This window comes from Halichoerus grypus, chromosome 1, assembly GCF_964656455.1.
Source record: "Halichoerus grypus chromosome 1, mHalGry1.hap1.1, whole genome shotgun sequence".
In the NCBI taxonomy this organism is placed as follows: domain Eukaryota; kingdom Metazoa; phylum Chordata; class Mammalia; order Carnivora; family Phocidae; genus Halichoerus; species Halichoerus grypus.
This window is the reverse complement of record NC_135712.1, coordinates 164,163,184-164,184,377: the sequence shown is the minus strand read 5'-3', so window position 1 is coordinate 164,184,377 and position 21,194 is coordinate 164,163,184. Positions and strand designations below refer to the sequence as shown.

Genomic DNA, 21,194 nt, shown 5'->3' with positions numbered 1-21,194 from the left:
AATGAAGAAAAGCAAGTGAATTTCCTTTTTTTTTTTTTTTTTTTTTTGGTAATGATTAGATTCAGTTAACCAATACCCTTGTTTGCCAGCTGAGTAACACTTTGGCTGGCAATGGATGGTTTTTTAAGAGCTGTGGTTATGTGCGAGTTCATTAGAGTGTGAATAATTCTTCCCATTAAGCTTTTATTTGTCTTAAATCTCTAAACCATGCGGGAGAACAGAAGTACATTTGAGAGATTGTTCGAACTTCCCTTCAGTCACATCCAGCACTTACCTAGCACTTCTAGGAAATAATAGCTCAAAAGGCACTGTCTCCAAGACCCCACCCTGGAAGAGCTTTGGTTTAAAAGCTGAAATTTCTCCCAGGATAGTCATTTTATTTAAAAAAGGAAAAGTGGAAAGTCACGTAGAAAGCAATAGAAAGGGAAAAGAACTAGTCCTGAGTCAGGAGCTCCAGTTCCAGTTCAGGGTTTGCTGTAAATAGTTATTTGACTTTGGCTTCATTCAGTGTATTCATACCTCGTCAGAGAATGATGATGTAGGTGATTTTTGAAGACCCCTTTGGTTCTGTAAATCCCATGGTTCTCAACAAGAGGAAAATAGAAATGGGCAAAACCAGAAGTTGAAGAAACCTAACCAATGCATTTTGATTAACAGTCACCCACTATAGCTAATCCAGGAGAACCATGTATCTCTAAAAGGATGAAAGCCAGTCAGAAGTATAAAAAAGGAAGAAGGAAACAAAATGAAGAAGATAGGCCCTAAGAATCCAGCTTCTCTTCCTTGAGCCTTTGCTCTAATCTGTCATGAAAACTAAGGCTATCAGGAGAGCTTCGTGAGAGGAGGCACACGTTTTTTCAGGCCAGTTTTAACTCTGACGTGGTTACCAAGGGATGGTCTGTGAGGGGGTAGAGTTGTCTGTTACATTAATTCCAGTCTCCCAAATTGAAGCAATCATCAGGACAATCTGTGCTTTATAAGTTGACTTTCTCATTTATCTCCTTTAGCCTGTTACTTTATTATTCAAAAGGAGCTGTAAACTTACAGTGTTCATGCATAATCCCTTTCATAACTTGTATATATATTAAAATGCTGATGTTATGGATTACTAAGTAACACTATTGTTCTGTTTCTCCAGTTAAAAAAGTCAACTTTTATTACCCTACTGTGTTTTCATTATTAAGCCAGCTTCCCCCATGATCGTTGTGTTACACGTTAGAGGCATGCAAGAGGCCTGTAACTAACCTTAATAATCTATATAAAACAGTACCTTTAATCCCATCCTGGCTTTGATAGGTAAGCCGTTCTTGAAAATCGAAATATATCAGAATTAATTACATTTGATGTATTTCTCCAAAGAAAACTAATTTCCTCTTACAGAGACTGTTTTTGCTTCCCAAGAAAAACATTGTGTTGAAGTGCAGTTTCCTTCATGTCAGTCTCACCTTTTTCTGGTCTGTCCAGCATATGAGAAGTACAGGTATCATAATGGCCAGAGGCAGATTCTCCATGAAGTGAATGAAGCTTAAGTGTCAGGGCTCCTCCCTTGCACAGAGCCCCTTCCAACGCTCTGAGAAGGGTCTGAGCAATTTTGCTCTTATAAGTTGTATTATCGAACCCAACAATTGTCATAGATGTACCCAATGGTTATGTGCATTTCAGGTCCCACAAAACCTGGATCTATCCCTATAGAGTCCCAGATGTATTTAAACATTCTTTCCTGTTAAGAAGAAATGCTTATCTAGCCATTTGGTACAGTGTCTGAAGATAAATACATCGTTAGCTCCAAATTAGAAGTGTAAAATCATTAAGACCAAATTTGAGGATGATATGATTCCTCTTATAATGGTAGATCATCAGATGATACTATACAAGCTAATAGAACACAGAAGGCTTCCCTTTGATTTGTAGAAAATACAGAAATATGGAAGTGAAATTCATTTGCTGTAGAATATTTTACCAGAAGTGTAACATTAAGTTAATGATCCAAGATAAATTACACAGGCCAAATTCCACTTCGTTTTAAGAGGTCAGCTTTCTGTAAATCAGGCAAGTCACTGTCTTTTCCCTGTTCCGGGGGGAGGAGGTCCCAGTGTGAATTGTGTGAGTTAAGTGTTGGCAACCTAAGAATCGGTGAATTGGTGGCAAAGAAGGGCAGATCTCCAGGCAGATCATGTCTGGTGATCACTTTTGCAGTTTGACAGATTTACATGGAAGCTGAAAGTACCTATGCAGACTTCAAAAAAGCAAGGAAAACAGCATAATCTTGGAAAAACAAAAAAATCCACTTGGTATCCATTTGCATGTCAATACCCAGAATACTTTACCAGTTCACCATTTTTTCAAAAATGCTGAAGGGATTTAAAAAAGAAAAAAAACAAAACTGGAATGGTTTGGCATGATGGTGGGGGCTGCTGATTCCTTTCTCTGTCCTTGAGTGTTTACTGCCAGGAAATCCTGACCAACACCGATTGCCAAGGGGTTAAAGTCACATTGTTGTTAAATTGGGAGAGAAAATTAGCAGCATTTTGTGCCCTATGTTCAACTATCACAGAGTTTCAAAAACAGGAACCTGGGGCTTTATATGAGGGGACAGGGGAAGTCAAGGGGAAGAGTCACAGGGTGATTTATCAGGGCATAGTTCCAGATAAATTGCTTACATGGAGGTAGAAGAATTTCATGCATACATTCTGTGCCAAGAAGCCAAATGGTTGAGCAGAAGCTCGTCCCGGAGTTGAAGTGGGCAGCTCTGGGTACAGTCTTTCCATACGTGAAGAGGGGATGATTTATATTCGTGTTATTTTGTACTTATGTTTGTACAGCTACCTGTATGGTACCGATACCATCGGATGCCCATGGCGGTAAAGAAAGCCGGTATTCCATTGATAGAAATACAGTATGCTACAGAACTCCTAGAGGACAGAAACCACATTTTCTGTAGGTTCTATAAAAGCAAGTCTTTCTCATGATTAGAATCTGACATTCTGGGGAAACTCAGCACATTTTTAACTGATGTGACTGATTATCTGCTCTTTTTTTCCTCTCTCGTTAATAATATCAATCCTGAAGTAGAAAAAAAGAAAAAAGAAAACAAGCAGAATGTCCAAAAACATAATAAGCATTTTTGTTCCTAATTTACTTGAAGAACTAGTTCGAGCCATCAAACACACTTACTGTTGGGTCCCCGCATCTGCCCTCCTTTGGGGCTGGCTGACCAATACAACTGAAGTGAATTTTTGTTTAGAAAAAGTAAGAATTTCTGGAATAACTCCCGTGAATGGTGTGGAAATAACATGCAAGTTTGGAAATCTACTCAACATCTAAGAGTCCTTAGTGTTAGTGTTATTCCTTCAGTGTAGACCAGACTTAACAGGTTGGTGAAAATCATAGTCTTGTGTAGAGATTCACAGTTAGAATCTCCAAACCAGTGGGTCTTGAAGGTGCTTACTGCTGCCACTCATTATACTGCTTCCTCTTGCCTATCCAGAGGGAATTCTCAGCATCTCTGCCTAAAAGAAACTTTTGTACATCAAAGACTTCATATTCAATGTACATGCATGCTCACATATATCCACATGTACAACACACACACACACACACACACACACACACACACACATGCATACACAGCTTCTAAGAAATGCAACTAAAATAACTTCAAGGGAAGAGATGGAAACATCCAATGTAATCCATTCCCCTCAGCTGACAAATTTGAGCCTACGAAAGATAAATGTTTTTCCTAAAGTCACATTCTTAACCATAGAGCCAAAGCTAGAGCGCAAATACCTTCAACTCTTATTCCGTGCTTTTGGGTATACACTTACTTGAATGGGAGTGGGGTGGTTAACTTCTATAGTTAAGTATTTCCAATGTATATAAAATGATTCCCCTTCTCAGAGCAGCCTGGAGAATTTCACAGTGACCACAACCCTTTGGTCTTTCTATACAAGGAAAGAAAGAGAGATCACTTAATGACTAACAACTTACTTTTGAAGGCAGTCTGTTGCAGACTTGAGTAACTGATGCACGTGTTTTATTGATTATTTGACCCTTAAGGACAGATATTTTGAAAATAAGTTCAAAACCCTTTTTTAATTTTGCCACTTTATGCAGTGCTTACCCACAGGCTTTAAACATCTGGCTCTTTCTGAAACAGATTGCTTCCAGAGCATTAAGAAAAGAAATAGACATTTTCTTGGCTCAATATTTCTCATCTGCTTTCAAACCGATTTTTTATAGTTAAGTATATTTTACATGCACACTGCATTTCATTTGAGATCTGAGTAGATTTAATCTAAAACTGCAAGATTACTTTATGTTCAAGTGGGTGTGTTCAACCCTGAGTTGCCGAAATGATTTTTTTTCATTGAATGAAGGTTAAAAACACATTCTCTTGAAAGCCAAGATAAACAACAGATTTTGTATGATTTTACAAGTCAGCAACAAAGACTCTCCAAACAACCCAAACTGGTATTAGCCAGTCATAGGTAAAAGTGTTCCAGTGTAAGTTGAAAGAAAAGAAGACCAAGCTTGGTAAAATATGTTTGGTCCCAGAAGACAATTAGGAGGAATAATCAGGAGATGAGAATATTTTCTCATTACGTATTTTCAACCTTAAAGATTTTAGTTAGCAAAGCAAATGTGTATAAAGAAACTGGAATGGTATTCACCCTGAATTAGAAATCTCCAACTCAGCTTCTTTCCCCCACCCTTTTTTTTTTTTTTTTTTGCAGCCATTTGTTATCTATGACATGAATTCCTTAATGATGGGAGAAGATAAAATCAAGTTCAAACACATCACCCCCTTGCAAGAGCAGAGCAAAGAGGTGGCCATTCGCATCTTTCAGGGGTGTCAGTTCCGCTCAGTGGAAGCTGTGCAAGAGATCACAGAGTATGCCAAAAGTATCCCTGGTTTTGTAAACCTTGACTTGAATGACCAAGTAACTCTCCTAAAATATGGCGTCCATGAGATCATTTACACGATGCTGGCCTCCTTGATGAATAAAGATGGGGTTCTCATATCAGAGGGCCAAGGATTCATGACAAGGGAATTTCTAAAGAGCCTGAGAAAGCCCTTTGGTGACTTTATGGAGCCCAAGTTTGAGTTTGCTGTGAAGTTCAATGCACTGGAATTAGATGACAGCGACTTGGCAATATTTATAGCCGTCATTATTCTCAGTGGAGGTAAGATTCATCTTTCGATCTTCCGTGAAAGAGGGTGGGACAGTGGTGGCATGGCTGGAAGAATTTTTACTTTCCTCAGCATTCGTCCTTTTCTCTGTACTTACTGTACTTTCCTACAGAAAATGCCAGGGGTATGATGCCAGGAGAACGTCACTACACAGGTAAAATACCAGGAGAGAGGATCATAAATTTGCTGTTGGAAGGCTGTGGGCAACCCAGGCATTTCTTCTCTTATCCTTCATAATATTTTTTCCAGTCAAATCCAAACATGAAAAGCAAATGCCCTCTTCTTTTTTTTTTTTTTCTTTTCATTTTCTTTTTCCCTATCTTTTCCCTTCCCTTCTCTCTTGCCCTTCCCTTCAGGCCAATCTATTCTTCATGTCGTTTAAGGAATGACATGTACAACTTTGCTTAAGTTGGTGCTCACTTGGCATAGAGAAAGTTACTGCCCTTCCATCAGGAAGATATTACTTTGAATTGCTTTCCTAGTATCAGCAATCAAGGAATATTTATCTACTGACTTCTAACTATTCCCTCAGGTAGATTTCTCTGATGGCTTCCCTTAAGGTACGTTTGGGAGGTGGTGGCTATGATTAAGAATACAATCTGAACCAAAGAGCACAGAGCAGAGAAATAAATTGAGTTATTTAGCAGTTCATTGTATTTTTGGCCTTGTAAGTACATGATCTAACTAACCGACTCCAAAAGCCAGGTTTTATACTACATGCTACTTTCATTGGCTTCTCCACACATTTCCAGCTTATGTAGAAGAAAGTTTTACTGTCGTCTCTCTTTATAAAAATTGTTTTTAAGCAATGAGTTTTCATTACTGAAATGGACTTCGGGTGAGCTTTCTGTGTGCACTTGGCAGAACATCCTCTGTTGGCGAAAGCTGGTGGGGGGAGGGATGGTGGTCCTCTAGATGTAAACTGTGTCTAACTATACAAGATATTATAAAGAACATGGTGCACTCTGCCCTCCTTTGTTGTCCAGTTACTTGAGAGCAGAATGCTTCTGAAATCAGGTGCATCATGTATTAGTAATAATAATAATAATGGTAGCAAACACTTGTTAAGTACCTACTGTGTCCTAGGCAGGGTTCTGAGCACGTAGTACACGTTCACTTAATTCTCCAGCCCAGTGAGGGAAGTACCGTTTTGCAGGCGAGGAAACCAGAGCACTGAAGCGTTCAATCACTTGCCCAGGGCTACCCAGCGAACATAAGATGGGGAGCCAGGATGATGAGCTCGGGCACTCTGGCTCCAGGGTCTACAGTAATCCTACCCTTTACGTGACTCGGGTGCAAAGAGCTGGCATACGGCACACGGGTTAACCCTGGAGCCTCTGTGCAGCGTCAAGTTGCCACTCATTTAAAAGTGATGTTTTGGGGGGTTATGTTTAATGTAACAAAAGCTACTATCCAACATGTTTTAATATCTTGACAGACTCTACTTAGATAGATCAACCCTTGATCCTCTGGGACCCATGATTAATTCAGCAAAGAAGAATGAGATTCTAGTTTATTTGAGGTTCATTACGAGAAAAAGCTTAAATTTTGAAAAACCAGATGAGAAAACAAGTTGTTATTGCTTAGCTAATATTTTGAGGCACATTTTATTTTTAATGATGAATAGAAATAGAATTATTAACATTTGATATATTTCTAAGATTTTTCCCAAGCATACTCTAGATTCCATATTTATATTCCTTTTCTCAGTCATTTTCCCCATGTCATTACATACTCTTTGTTAATATTTTTCATTAATTTTTGGAAAATAAAAGTAATACATGGTCATTTCATAATTCAAAGAGTACAGAAAAGTGTAAATGGAAATTAAAGGTCTCTGTCCTCAGAATAAAATGAGATTAACAAAGTCCTATGTCTCCTCCTGAAAAGTTTCTATGCATGTGCTACATATCTATATATACATACTACCATTTTAAGGACTGTAAAATACTCATTTTTTAAAGGACCATTACATACTGAATTATCTCCTTATTTATGGTTGCTAACTTACTACAAAAAACCTATAGAGGAGAATATAGAAAAATTTTTTTAGAAAATTATTGAAAATTTGTTCTAAATTTGCGTTTTAGTGAACATTTTTAAGTGTAAATTTCTGTTCAAATTCCAAATTATTTTCTCATTCTAAATTACCAGAAGTGGAATGGCTATAAATATGTTTAAGTCTTTTGTTACATCATTGCCAGATTGTTCTCCACAACATTTATACCAGTTTATATTCCCACCATAGATACACTAAGGGAGGCATTTGAAATAAGCTGTTCAAAGATTAATTGCTAGCCAGGGAAGGTTTACACAAGAAACAGTCATAATAATTCTGGACTTTTTGAACTTGAGCAGTGTTGGTTTTTTGGTTTTTGGTTTTCTTTAAAGATTTATTTATTTTAGAGAGTGCGCGCATGCAAGCTGAGGGAGGGGCAGAGGAGAGGGAGAGGGGGAATCCTCAAACAGACTCCCCACTGAGCACGGAGCCCTATGTGGTGCTCTCTCCCAGGACCTGAGATCATGACCTAAGCTGAAATCAGGAGTTGGCCACTTAACTGACTGAGCCACCCAGGGCGCCCCAGTGAGCAATGTTGTTTTATGGGCACATGAGACCACAGGGTGTTTTCATCTAGGAAAAAAAGCCATTACTGCCTATAACTCACAAGCAAGTTTATTTAAAAACCAGCGATTTATTAGGCTTTAAATTTTTCATTAGTTGGTCAAAAAATAACAGTGCATAGTTTGATTCAATTTAACAGATATTGCAGGCTTTGGTTTTTAATTATGAAAATTAAAAGTGGTACATTTTAAATATAGATGCCATATAAATGAGTTCTTTTTGGTCTCATACAGACTGCTTTAACAGTAGCCAATATCCAGATCTTATTGGATCTTCACAACAATGAAAGAAATCTGAAGGTAGCAGCCAGCCATAGATTATTAAAGTCTTATCCCTGTGGTTATTATGAGAAGAAAACCCTGTGAATAATTTTAGACTTCCTTAAAAAAAATAGAATTAACCATTGACTAGTTCCCATATCACAAAAGACAAATCCTTCCTTGATCAAAGTTTGCTTTTGTAGATGAAGTCTACCTACAGGCAGTAGATAAGAATGAATAAACTGGACCCCATGTTTGCTCAACACATAGAAATTTGATTCTCTTCTTTACTCAGAGAAGCCAGTTGGGTATAGGCCAGAGAAGGAACTGCTCAAGTCTTTTCCAGTCCAAAGACTAGACTCCAGTAAAATCAGAATCCCAGTCATCTGTAGATGGTGAAGTCAGTATCCCAGATTGTGGTTTATTAGATTATGACATATAATTTCTCAATGAGTTTTAATTCTTTTCCTATCCTGGGTTTTCCAGAAGGAAAACATTCATGTAAGCAAGAGGCTTTGATCCAGTGAACAAATTTCTGATCCTACTTAATCTTGACAAAGAGTGGTCATTTTCTTTTGTGCCGTTTACATTGAAGTCTATAGATAGCTTTAGTGATTTCAGAAAAAGAGCTTTTGGCAGAGGTCCCATTGACCTCATTCTGAGCTAGGCTTAGAATCACAGAAGAGTGAAGGTACCGTGACCCTAGACTGAAGGAAGGATGGGGAGATGGGCCCCTTGTAAGTGTGGGATGGTAAGGAATTGGGGAGATTAAGGGCAAGGCATCCCCAGAAGACCTAAACGGGACTTTTTCTTTTCTTTTTTGGATGAAAGTACCTGATTTGACCCAACTAAGTATTTGCTGAGGAAACTGGAGTTGCTTTAGTTAAGATCACTGTCATTCAACTTCAACCCTAGAAACTGCTGATCCGGTGAGATTTGGTGCTTAGATTGGCCTGGTGCTTAGCATCTTTGCTGTTTACTCAGCTCTCAAACCAAGCTAGCTGAGAAAGATGACCTAGTTCTTCTCAAGTTTTTCTCCTCTCTCTCTTTCTCTCCTGAGCTCAAGGCAAGAAAAAAAAAAAAGAGAAGATGGGACTACAAAGAACAACAGTCCAGAATCAGACAAAGGACAGCACTTTGTACATTTTTAAAAAGGATTCCATATATGTTCTCTTATTAGATCCTGACAATTCTCCTATATTTTTATTCCCATTTCACAGAAGGAAAAGCGAGGTTCCTAGACTTCAGCAATTTGTCTGAGATCTAACAGCTAGTGAGCAGTGGAACTGGGGCTGAAAACCAGGTGTCCTGTCACCTCAGCGTGCCCTCTCTGCCACATACCCTGTCCCCTGCCACCTGGCTAATGGCTCGTGGTCACCCTCCTCACACTTGTGTTGGTGGCCGGAACCTGTGCTCCCTTCACCGTATCCCCTAAGGTATGGGCCCATAATTCGGAGGTAGTGCTTCCTCAGTAGTCGTGATAAGTAACAGCTTCCCTCGTTCCCTCTAGGATGGGTGGCGTCAAGAGTAATAAAACTGCCTCCAGCAAGGGCAGGTTTGCCTCCGGGGCCACAGTTCCATGCCAGCCACACTAGCAAACTCTCAGAACGACCCAGCAACCTAAGCCAAGTGTAAAGCTCAGTAAAACTGACAAGCCCCAGGACACTCCACTGGACTCTTTGCCTCCTTGAGCATTTGCTGTTCAGTGAAGAAAAGCATAGGAAGGTTCCAGCTGGAACTCTGCAACAGGAAAAAGCTCTTTTTGTTAATTCAAAACAGTTTGGAATCCATTACAGTTCTTCCCAAACTTCCAAGATATGGGGGAGGAAATTCACTGGGTTTTATAATATATTTTTTGAGGCAGATTGCCATCGCCATCTTAATGACAGAGAAGCTGTAAATATTGAAACAATGGCCACAGATGGCAAGTCATCAGCCTCCTCATTTACCCTCTTGAGTCTGGCTTGGTTATGCAAACCACCTCTATAGCAGCTCCTTCGTTTTCCAGCAATCCTAGCCATGTTCTTTTTCTGTGAAGCAGCTTCGGACAGCTGTTCTTGGGAGTGATCATGTGTGTTTCTGCTGTTGAGTGGGCAGGGGGCAGGGAGAATAGGGCACAAGAAAGGGGAATTGTTCTCATAGCTGTACATTTGCAGATCCAGGAAGAGTTGATGCTCTTAAGACCATTGGGTTAGTCCTACTTCTATCAGGTCAGTAACCTGAGGCTTCTGTTTCTTACCCTTGGTCATGACTCTGTGTATATAGATAGAGATTCTACAGAACAGAATGAAAGCACAGCATCCAGTCCAGAAAATATACTTAATAAATGCTTGTTGAATGCATAATAGTCAAATATTAATAGTAATACTAGCAACTGTTTATCGAATACCTCATTATATGCCAGAATATATACTTGAGCACTTTACATATGTTCATAATCTTTGTTTAACCTTTCCTGCAGCTTTGCAAAGTCTGTTGTTATCCCCCATTTTACAAATGGAGAAAATAGAAGTTTAGAGCTCTAAGATAAAGCAACTTGCCCCAGGTCACAGAGCCACTAATTGGTGAGGCCAAGGTTCAGACCCAGGTCTCTCTGCCCTTCAAACTGATGCCCTACTGTGTACTGGGATGTGGAAGAATCCCAGTTAATTACCTTGGTCCTGGAGTTCTTTGGCAGTTACCAAAAACTACGTATTTCATTTTGCCTCCAAATATTTCAGTCAAGAATTTTCAGGTTGTGGTCTAGATATTACCTAATCAATATCCAAAGGCCTTCTCGAGACACTGTTCTAACCTAACAAAATGACACGCTAGGTTTGAAAATGGTTGTGGGAAGGAACGGAGCCCAGTATGACACTGAAGACTGGTGCTGTGTTCTTAAACTTGTTCAGGTAGCATGGCCCTCGGAAACAATGGCACTTGTGTGTAGCACTCTTGCAAAAAATAAGTTAACTAAGTGAATACATTCGCACTTCATCAGATACCATCTTACACCAGGTTCTAATAGAGGTGAGTGGTTGCAGAAGAAATTTATGAGAGAAATTTAAAATTGTTAAAATATCATCCAGTAACTTCATTTCTTCCTGCCTGTCAGAAACAACACTCATTCAGCTGTAGCGGCAAATGCGTCACGCCAGCTCTCGGGCACAGAGTGTGAGGACTCTGAGTTTGAGTATTCCATCTCTCTTCCCCATCCCTCAAGGCCCTTCACAATCTCAAGGATGTTTCCAGCTCATGCGTAGTCTTTCCATTGTCTGTGGAACTGTGTCTGCAAGTTAGAATGGACAGCATAGCACTTCTCTAGAACAGAGGGCAGAGTACAGGTGTCTGAGTGGCCTACACTTTTCTTGAGGAAACCCCAGCTTAAGGAGGCCTCTGATTCTACAGGACCCAGCGGCCCCCACATCTTCTCTGTCTGTTAGCATCATCCGTACTCGTTGACTAGGAGGAGACAAAACCCAGAATAGTTGAAAACGCAGGTATTAAAAACACCATGAACACCAATAGGCCTACTTTCTTCTCCTCTCCTCTGTGAGTGAAATATGCAGCTCTCTTATCCATACAGTTTTTTTGGACAAGACTCAGGCTAGTGCCTAGGTGGTAAAAGTTGTTATTCTAACTTCTTTCTCATGATACTGAGAATAAACAAGGACATCTGATTTCTCATCTGACTAAGCTCTGAGCAGGACAGTGGACGAGTGTTATTACATGGTTCTTGTCCCCCATGTGGGCCGTGATGGAGTCAGAGAGTAATAGCATTCATTTATTAACTGAAAAATCTGTAATGGGCACCTACACTGTCTACATAGCGTACGACACTCTTCTCCTCTGCTCTTCCCACCATGCTGCCATGACCAGTGGGAAAACCCTTGTCAGGTGGCTAGGATGGCTTTGAATAATGACTCAATTAGTGTTATCTAGAAATGTCCCATTAGTTCACTCTTTTAATAACTTTGTGAACTTGGTTTAGACAAAGGTGAGGTCTATCTATGAGTTCTCAACTGGCACGCAAATTCTAAAAACCAGATGGCTGGCGGGGGGATGGGGGGAGAGGGAGAAAATGAAACATACTAGAATCGTCTGAGAAACTTAAAAATACACACACGCTCGGCGGCTTTTGTTGTTTGTAGAACATAGAAGCATCTTTCTCAGTGACTGCTTCAGAAGTAAAATCTCTTCTTCACCCTGGGCCTGGTAGGCCGGGATCATCTCAGTGAGTGAGCGCACGATTGTACTTGACCTCAGAGACAGACATGGGATTGAAAGCCAAACTGCTGAGTCATTCCTATCGCCACACCAGCAGTCTTGGAAAAGGTTCAGTCAGTCAGTCAGTGGGCCGCTTTTTGGAGCACTTTATCATTCTGGGTTCTCACAATGTGTGTTTAAACTCTGGGTGACCCCAGGCAGCCTTCCAGACTGGCACAATCCACCAAGACATTCAGACAGATCATCTGCGAGTGAGGAAGAATGAAACTCAGGACGGGTTCGAGTCGCTCATCACAGAGAGGCCAACACGGGTTGTGAAGGAGCCATGCACTCCCAGGGAAAGTACCTTTCAAGGGTCTTGCCAGATGCACAAAGAAGAAAACCAGAAGAGGTGGGATGGGGGCATTGGAAAGCTCTGGAATCACAGGGACAGCCCTGAGTTCAGACCCCACCCCCCACCACGACTTACTAAATGTGTGATTTCACTCAATTATTTACCTCCCTGGGCCCTAATTTCCTTATCAGCATTGTAAGTAAAAGAAATAACAGTATGTGAAGCCTCTGGCACGATGCCTGGGACATGTGAAGCACACAATAAATGCTAATTTCCCCTTTTCCCCGGTATGATAGAATTTGAAGTAGCTCTACGCAATCTTGCCAGTCAGATTGCTTACAATTCCACCAATAGTCATTCTTAAAATCCCTTATTACAATATAAACACCCCTAGGGAGATATAAGCTCATCCCTTTATCAGCTATCACTTTAAAGGGATTAGTTGTGGATTGAGGAAAAAAAACCCTAAGGGAAAGAGACATGGAGGAAGAGGGAGAGGCCTGACAAGCTAAGGGGAGAACTCTAAGCCTCCTGGCCCCTCAAGGAGATAGAGAAACCAGGAGTGTGGTGAGTTTCCACCCTCCCAAGGTTCTGATAAAGTTTGGGACATTATGTGTTGAGAGGTCATATTTGGAGATTAAAGATCACACCTATGTTTTGAGATCACAGGTTCTTCTCAAAGACATTGGAAAGGAAGACATTGAGCGAAGAGTTGCAGAGAACAAATACTTGGCTATGTTTTATGTTCGGTTATTGGCATTTCTAGAGGTTGAGGAAGCAAGGAAGAGTGTTTGGATTAGGGGGAGGAGTGTGTCAGGCTTGAGGAGAAAGAAGAAATCATTCTCTTTCCTCTCCAGCCTTCTCTACCTCCCACCCACGCCCCATTTCCAGTCCTGCTCAGAGCCAGTGTTGGACATGGAAGGAGCAGAAATTTATCTCTCTCCCTCAGCTCAAGGGAAGAACACTGCTCTCCTGGGCTGACACAGAGAACCCTCAGCAAACCACATGGCTGAGCTTCCATTGAGCAACCTTTAGAACAACAAGGGGACCCCAGTGAGCAGAGTGGCGCAGCGGAAGCGTGCTGGGCCCATAGAACAACAAGGGGACCTTAACCCCCCCGGGGTGAAAAGAGACAGGAAAGACAATAACTTCCCAAGGGCAGGACAGAGAGCTTGAGGAAAATTTCCATTCTGAAAGACCTGGAAATAAAACAAGAGCCCAAGCTCATTTCACTCCATTGAGGTACCACTGAGCAATGCAAAGAGCTTTGAAGACAGAAAAGAAGAAAGCACTACTCACCTCATTACAATATCTTTGTGTCCCCTGTTGTAGTTGGGGAGGTGGCTTTTGGGGATGGCAGTTGGGTGTTTGAGATGAGGGAAGTTGGTGTAGAATGGTTTACTCGATGGGCAGATAAAAGAAAATACTACCTGGGTTGGTTTCATTGTGGTGGTCACCTCCTTTCCCCATCCTGACCACATCCTATGTGTTATTGTTGTAAGGAGTGGTTGTCATTTGGACTTAGACAGAAAAAGCATTCAGAAGGGAAATGTTGAATGTTAACCCACTCCAGAGTGAAGGACTCTGTCCGACTACATGTGGGTTCACAGCAGAATGTGCTCGTTAAAGATCTTTATCTGTTTGATAACACGTTTACAAGACCTCCTGGTTATGTTGTCCCCTTGCCCAGATAGCCACCCATCAACTGCATTTCTCCTAAAATCATCCATCATGCAGTCTTCTGATTAATTTAGGTTTGCCCTGCTAGGATTCCTAATACCAAATCTCCAGCAAGGTGCAGGCCCAGGAGTGGAAAGGGAAAAACATCTGGAAGGGGGAGTGGAGAGATGGCTGAGAAGAAAGGAACAATTACGGGAGAAAGAACAGGAAAGATAGAGACCCAGGAAGATCAGAGAAATGAGAGAAGAAAGGTAGGAAGGAAAAAGATGCGAGTGATAATATAAATAGAAATAGCTACCCACTATGCGTCAGACACTGCTCTGGCACTCACCATCTATTAACTCATTTAATCCTCCCAACAACACTATGAGTTGCATTACTCTTATGACTCCGTTTTTTAAATGAGGAAACCAAGGCACAGAAAGGTTAAGGAACTTGCTCAAGGTTACCCAGCAAGTAAGTTTTAAGGCTGGGATTCCAACTGCTTCTCACTAAGCCAGTAGTGCTTACTCTTGGCTGTCCATTAGAATCACCTGGGAGCTTTTAAAAACCTTGAAGGTCATACCCCAGACCAAGTCAATCAGAATCTCTAGAGATGGGACCCAGGTATGCGTTTGCGGGGTTTTAATCTCCCCACGTGATTTCAGTGTGTAGCCAAAGTTGAGAATCACTGCACTCCATCCAGCTCCAATTGAAATTTAACTATGAGAAGAAGAACACATGTGAAACTTTCTTACATTATTTTTTTCCCAAAGGTAGGAATGTGGGAGGGAATTGCTATAGGCCATACCATAGTTTACTAAAGATAAAGTTGGCTGAATTCACAGTTTTGCCTAATGCTCACCATGATTCTGCTTGATCAGAAAAGTACCGCAGAATCCCGAACACCAGCACTTCAGGGAAGAAGTGAATTGGGGCCCTGTGGCTTCCTTGTCTTATTATTGCTCTTAGACTGTCTTGCTTTTATGCACTCAACCACAAGAATGAGAACCTGCCCAAACCCCTCAAACATGAGCGTGCATCAGGAATTATTTTCTTGTGCTCCTGAGTCTGTGCTCTTACCAGGATCAGTTCAGAAATCTTCCCTTCCCCACTGTGATGTGCCAGCCCACCCCAGCTTACACTCCTGACCCCGTCCCGGTGGAAACTGCCTTTATTTGAACAAACCGAGAGAATATTAATATCTTACAGGGTTCCTTGACCTAGCTCATCCTCACTGCGACCTTATGAAACACTATTGTCTTAAAAAATTAAACCAAAACCCAGAAAGATTAGAGGACTTGTCCAAAGTCACAAAGAAACTAAGTGGAAGAGAGACAGGACTCAAATCAAGTCTTTGTTTCCAAATCCATTGCTCTTTTTAACACATCTGTGAACTTAGAAAGAATGGAATAAAGGAAATTGGAGAGGAAGTGTTAAAAGGAAGCCCTACCTCCCCTTTGGTTTTCACCGGGCACCTGAACTAAGATCTTTCATTGTCTGTGGATCAATTTACAGCTGCCCAGCTTTCAGACTTTTTTTTTTTTCCTAAATCCCCTGGATACAATCCTTTTCAGATTAGTCTGTATCAGAAAGCCAATAGGCAAAGATTGGAAAAGCCTCAACAGCAGCCCCTAGAATAGAGACAAAACCATCCCCTTTGGGTTTTCTGGCTCTCCTTCAGGAGACTCCCCTGGGGCCCTCTAGTCCCCCCAGATGCCTCCTGAGAAAATCTGTGCTCGGGAAATGCCTGGCCCAGGGGGCCAGATCCCAGGAGGGTCAAGAGAATTGAAATCTTTAGATACCTCTCCCCATAATGGAGCCAGATCTGGATACTATGGGAGTTTTGTAGGTTTGCTCATAATCAGCCGCCCTCTATAATCAGTTCCAGCACTGTGTGAGTGGGGACCGGAAAGGTTGCTTTCCCAATTCTTTGCAGCCTGGGAGTAAGGAACCAGTAATTGACTCCAGCTTCCTCGAGTGTTGTGTCCTGGAGTATGTGAGTCAACACTCACTTTCCCAAAAGGGCCTTCTAGGCAGCCTAGGCCAGTAAATGGGGTCCTTTGACCCTGATCCAATTCCAGACCTCAACTCTGACCCTCAGTAAGGTGCAGGAAGATCTCAGATGGATCTTCTAAAAGCAGTATCTTAGCAGGCACTGGAGAGTGGAGAGGGAAGGGTGAAGACCCAGGACGGCTCTGGGTGCTTACACAGATTGCTGCGGCACGTTTGTGGTGTCCAGCTGAGCTCAGCAAGGGTTTGAATGCGTGTGGAAGGAGAAAGAGGAGAGGGGAGAGGGAAGGCCTTCCAGCAGGGTAGAAGGTGTGGAGCAACCCGGACAAATCCCTTTTGCCTTTGATTCTAGGGATTGCTTTTAAGACTAAGGGAAGCTTTTTAGTTTTTTAAAGAAGCCAAGTGTTTTAAATTTAAAGTGTAAGCCTGTTAATATACTTTTCTAATTACATTTTGAGTGTATTTCCCCAGTTTAATTATGTGAATTATGTATTTGGAGAATAGAAAATTGAGGCCCAGAGACTTTGATCGGTTTGCCCAGGGTCACAGAGCTGGTTAAACTATGCCACTTTTTCCACTCAACTGCACTCCATTTTGCCTTGACTGAGGCTCAGTAAAGGGGACAGGGACAGATCTGTAAATGATCTAACTTTTCACTAGAGAAAATATAAATCAGTGGCCACAAAATTTCAGCCGTTCAGCCAAACTTCATCTGTCACATAATAAAAAAAATTAACTTGCCAAAGAGGGATTTGAAAATCCAAACCAGATCCTTCTCCACTCCTAAAGGAGCCAGTTCCATTATACTGCACTGAAGCCAAGTGTTTCCAGCAAGCCTGATCAGCTGCATTTTAGGGTTTGGTTGTTTGAGCTGTCACGAAAAATGAAACCTACTAGATTAATGTAATCTCTTCAGCAGAAGTTTTGACTGATGCTGCCCAAGAGGAAGGAAGAAGGAGATAGGGTTCCAAGGAGCCAGTGCCCCAGTGAGCAGAGGTTCTACACAAGGGTGTGGGGTCCCAGCCCATGGAGGAGCCACATTCAACAGTGGCCTTCACACAAAATGCTGCCACTGCAGATGCACATGCATTTGCATAGCTGCGGGCCACTGAAATCTGGAACATTCATCAGGGAGAGGAGCAGCAATCATTAAACCAAAGGCACCAGTCCAAGATCTGTCAGGGGCTAAAGCATCACAGTTTTCATGATTGTATGGCAATTGTGAGAAAGGCGCATGTCCTCCAGGGGCATGATTCTCTAAGCCAGGACTACATCATTTGTTTCATTCTTAGAATCTGAGATTTTTGCTGATGGTTCCAAACTTAAATGCGGGGCCGGGGGCGGGGGGTAGTATACTTATTCCAGTCAATGGAATAAGTAGAAGTTAGAAAAAAGAAATCAGCCCAGTTTCCTTCTGTAATTAAAAAGGAAAAAAAATGAAAAGAAACTTAATTTAAGAGAATGTTTAGAGTTCTGAAAATCCCACCGTGAGACTCTGCTAACATTTCTCTCCTATACCTCACCTCAATGGATAAAGGTTACTAGAGTTTATTACACACAGGAAAACACTGTTTACAGGAGACTTTTTCATTGTGTAGTGATCCTGCCTTTAGGCTTGTTCACCAACCAGGAGAACTGTACTTTTCAATCCAGGACTCTAAGCCAGAACAACCTTCTCGCTCATTAACTTAGCCAACTGAGTACTTCCTGTGTTTCTACCAGAGGCTCAGAGATGATCAAGACATAGTGTGCCCTCTGATACCTCATGACCTGGCAGGGGACATAAAGAAGAAAAATCAGTACTTATAATATGCTTTATAAATACAATATACTTATAATACAGCATTTGAAATTAAACAGACTTAGATTCAAATTTCAGTTCTGCCATTTACTAGGAAGTGGCAGATCTCGGGCAAGATTTAATGCCTTTCTCTAAATCTTCATTTTTCCTTCCATAGAACATTGGCCTCATGGAGTTATTGTAAAGATCAAATGTTCTATTGAGTATAAAGCCTTCAGCACATTGTTTGGAAAATGATAATCATTCAATAAATGTAATCTACTAGTATGGTGGAGATTGAAGTGTTTATAGGGAGCTACAGGGTCCAAAGAAAGGGGGTTGGGAGAACAGGGGAGAGGAATAGATAATGTCAAGGAGGGCTCCCAGAACAAAGTGACAGAGGCCATATTTTGAAGAAAAGGTTGAAGTCATTAAGATGGTTGAAAGGAAAGGAAGACTGTTTCAGGAGGGAGGAACAGAATCTGCCTAAGCACAGTCATGACAGAAAATAGGATGTTTGAGGGACTTAGTATGGTAATAGCTTAATATGGCTGTAAAAAAAGGATGATTTCAGAAAGTGAGGCTAGAGGATGAAAGGTATTAAAATTTAAGTAAGGGTACCTGGCTGGCTCCGTCAGTAGAGCTTGTGACTCTTGATCTTGGGGTCATGAGTTCAAGCCCCACGTTGGGTGTAGAGATTACTTAAAATCATAAAAAAAAATTTTTTTAAGGGAGCCTGGGTGGCTCAGTCAGTTAAGCATCTGCCTTCGGCTCAGGTCATGATCCCAGGGTCCTGGGATGGAGCCCCACATCGTCGGGCTCTCTGCTCAGCAGGGAGCCTGCTTCTCCCTCTCCCTCTGCTGCTCCCCATGCTTGTGGGTGTGGCTCTCTCTCTCTCTGTCAAATAAATAAATAAAATCTTTTAAAAATTATTTTAAATAAATAAAAGGTAAGTAAAAGCCCTTATGCAGTGCCTTAGTTTACAGGGAAGGGGAGAGAGATAAAAATAGAAAACAAGGGTGAATAGCCTTCAAGAGCAAAAATTTGGAATGGTATCAGGTGAGTATCCTGAATGGTGTACAAAAACCCTGCGCCCTAAATGAGCTAGTTAAACTGAGAAATTAGAAAAGAAAACATAGAAGTTAGAAAACAAAAACAAACACCCACACTTTCCACTTGAAAATTTTAAAACATGATTCTATATAACTCTTAGATTAAAAATGAAATCAAAATAGTAAGACTATTTAGGAAAGAGCTATGAACGTACTATTTACCCAAGCCTGCAGGGTGAAACCAAAGTGACACTCAGAAGAAATTTTAGAGTTTTAAAGGCATCTATCAGAAAACAAGAAATACTAAAACTAAATGAATTAAGCATTCAACTCAAGAAGCTAGAAAAAGAGGGGAAAATAGACTTAAAGGAAGTTAAAAGAATAAATTAGTTAAATTGAAAACAAAATAGAATTTTTAAAAAGAGTTGATGAATAAAACCAAAGTTGTGTTTCTTTAAAAAGAAAAAAAAGCCTTCCATTTGCAACGACATGGATAGAACTGGAGGGTGTTATGCTGAGCGAAATAAGTCAATCAGAGAAAGACATGTATCATATGACCTCACTGATATGAGGAATTCTTAATCACAGGAAACAAACTGAGGGTTGCTGGAGTGGTGGGGGGTGGGAGGGATGGGGCGGCTGGGTGATAGACATTGGGGAGGGTATGTGCTATGGTGAATGCTGTGAATTGTGTAAGTCTGTTGAATCACAGATCTGTACCTCTGAAACAAATAATACATGTTAAAAAAAAAAAAGAAAAGAAGATAGCAGGAGGGGAAGAATGAAGGGGGGAAATCGGAGGGGGAGACGAACCATGAGAGACGATGGACTCTGAAAAACAAACTGAGGGTTCTAGAGGGGAGGGGGGTGGGAGGATGGGTTAGCCTGGTGCTGGGTATTAAAGAGGGCACGTTCTGCATGAAGCACTGGGTGTTATACGCAAACAATGAATCATGGAACACTACATCAAAAACTAATGATGTAATGTATGGTGATTAACATAACATAATAAAAAAAAAAAAAGAAGAAGAAGCTACCGGAAAGCAGATTTTGCCTCAATAAATGGAGAGAATTTCTAAAAAAAAAAAAAAGGCTTTAGCAAATCAGATTTTTAAATGAGAGAATATACAAATAAAAAGCATTCAGTTATAAATAAAAATAAGAGATTTCAGATTCTGAGAGAATATATATATAATTATATATTATATATTTTTTAAATATTTATATTTAAAAAATATATATTTATATATATACAATATTATTCCAATATGAATTACAAAATTTTACTTTTATAAAGAGTAAACAGTCTTTACTAAATCTTGACTAAGCTCTTTACTAAAGAGATTAAAAGCTATAGGAGAAAAATTAAAGATAGCCAAAGATTTACCATCAGGATCAGATGGTTCTGCCAATGAATTCCAAGAATCCATAAAGGAACAGATCATTACTACATAGAAACAGAAGGAAAATTTCTCAAATCAGTCTAGAAGGCTAATTAACATTTATTACCAAAACAGACAAAGGATGGCACAAAAAAGACAACTCTGGACAAATCTCACAAATTATAAAACCCTGAATAAAATGGGAGCAAATGAGTACAATGATATAAGGAAATCTATTAATATAATTTACTAGATTAAGATAACCATTTGATCATTTCTTTAGAAAGAAAAAGCTTAAAGCATTTGATGAAATGTCACAGCATTCCTGACTAAAACAAATTAAAAACTTTATAACTCTTGGAAAGCCAGGAGTAAAATGTATCCACCATAATCTATAGTAAACATCATTCTTGTGGTGAGCCATTAGAAGCAATTTTGTCGTGGTTATGAATAAAACAAGAATACCTCCTACCACTACTACTATTTAATACCATATTCGAGGTATTGGCCAATACACTATGGTAAGAAAAAGAAATGAGAAGTGTAAACACTGGAAAAGAAGAAATAAATGAAACTATCATTATTTGCAGATGTGATAGTCTATCCAAAATAGGAAAATAAGTCCATGATAAAAACTATTTGAATTGACAAGAGTTTAGGAAATTGGAATATATTCAATATACTAAAATCAGTA

General features: G+C 40.4%; 1 protein-coding gene across 8 annotated transcripts in view; it reads left to right on the top strand.

The window, feature by feature from the left end:
• The window catches only part of PPARG (peroxisome proliferator activated receptor gamma), a 179,699-nt gene that overhangs the window by 108,797 nt on the left and 49,708 nt on the right, over positions 1-21,194 (top strand). For 6 of the 8 annotated variants that reach the window (XM_036073564.2, XM_036073566.2, XM_036073565.2 and 3 more), the window contains 2 exons: positions 4,734-5,184; positions 5,304-5,345. The exons of 1 other annotated variant lie outside the window; for it this stretch is intronic. In XM_036073564.2, coding sequence (XP_035929457.2) covers positions 4,734-5,184; positions 5,304-5,345 — 493 coding nt within the window. The remainder of the gene's footprint in view (positions 1-4,733; positions 5,185-5,303; positions 5,346-21,194) is intronic. One more of the 8 variants, XM_036073563.2, reaches the window with a different exon arrangement.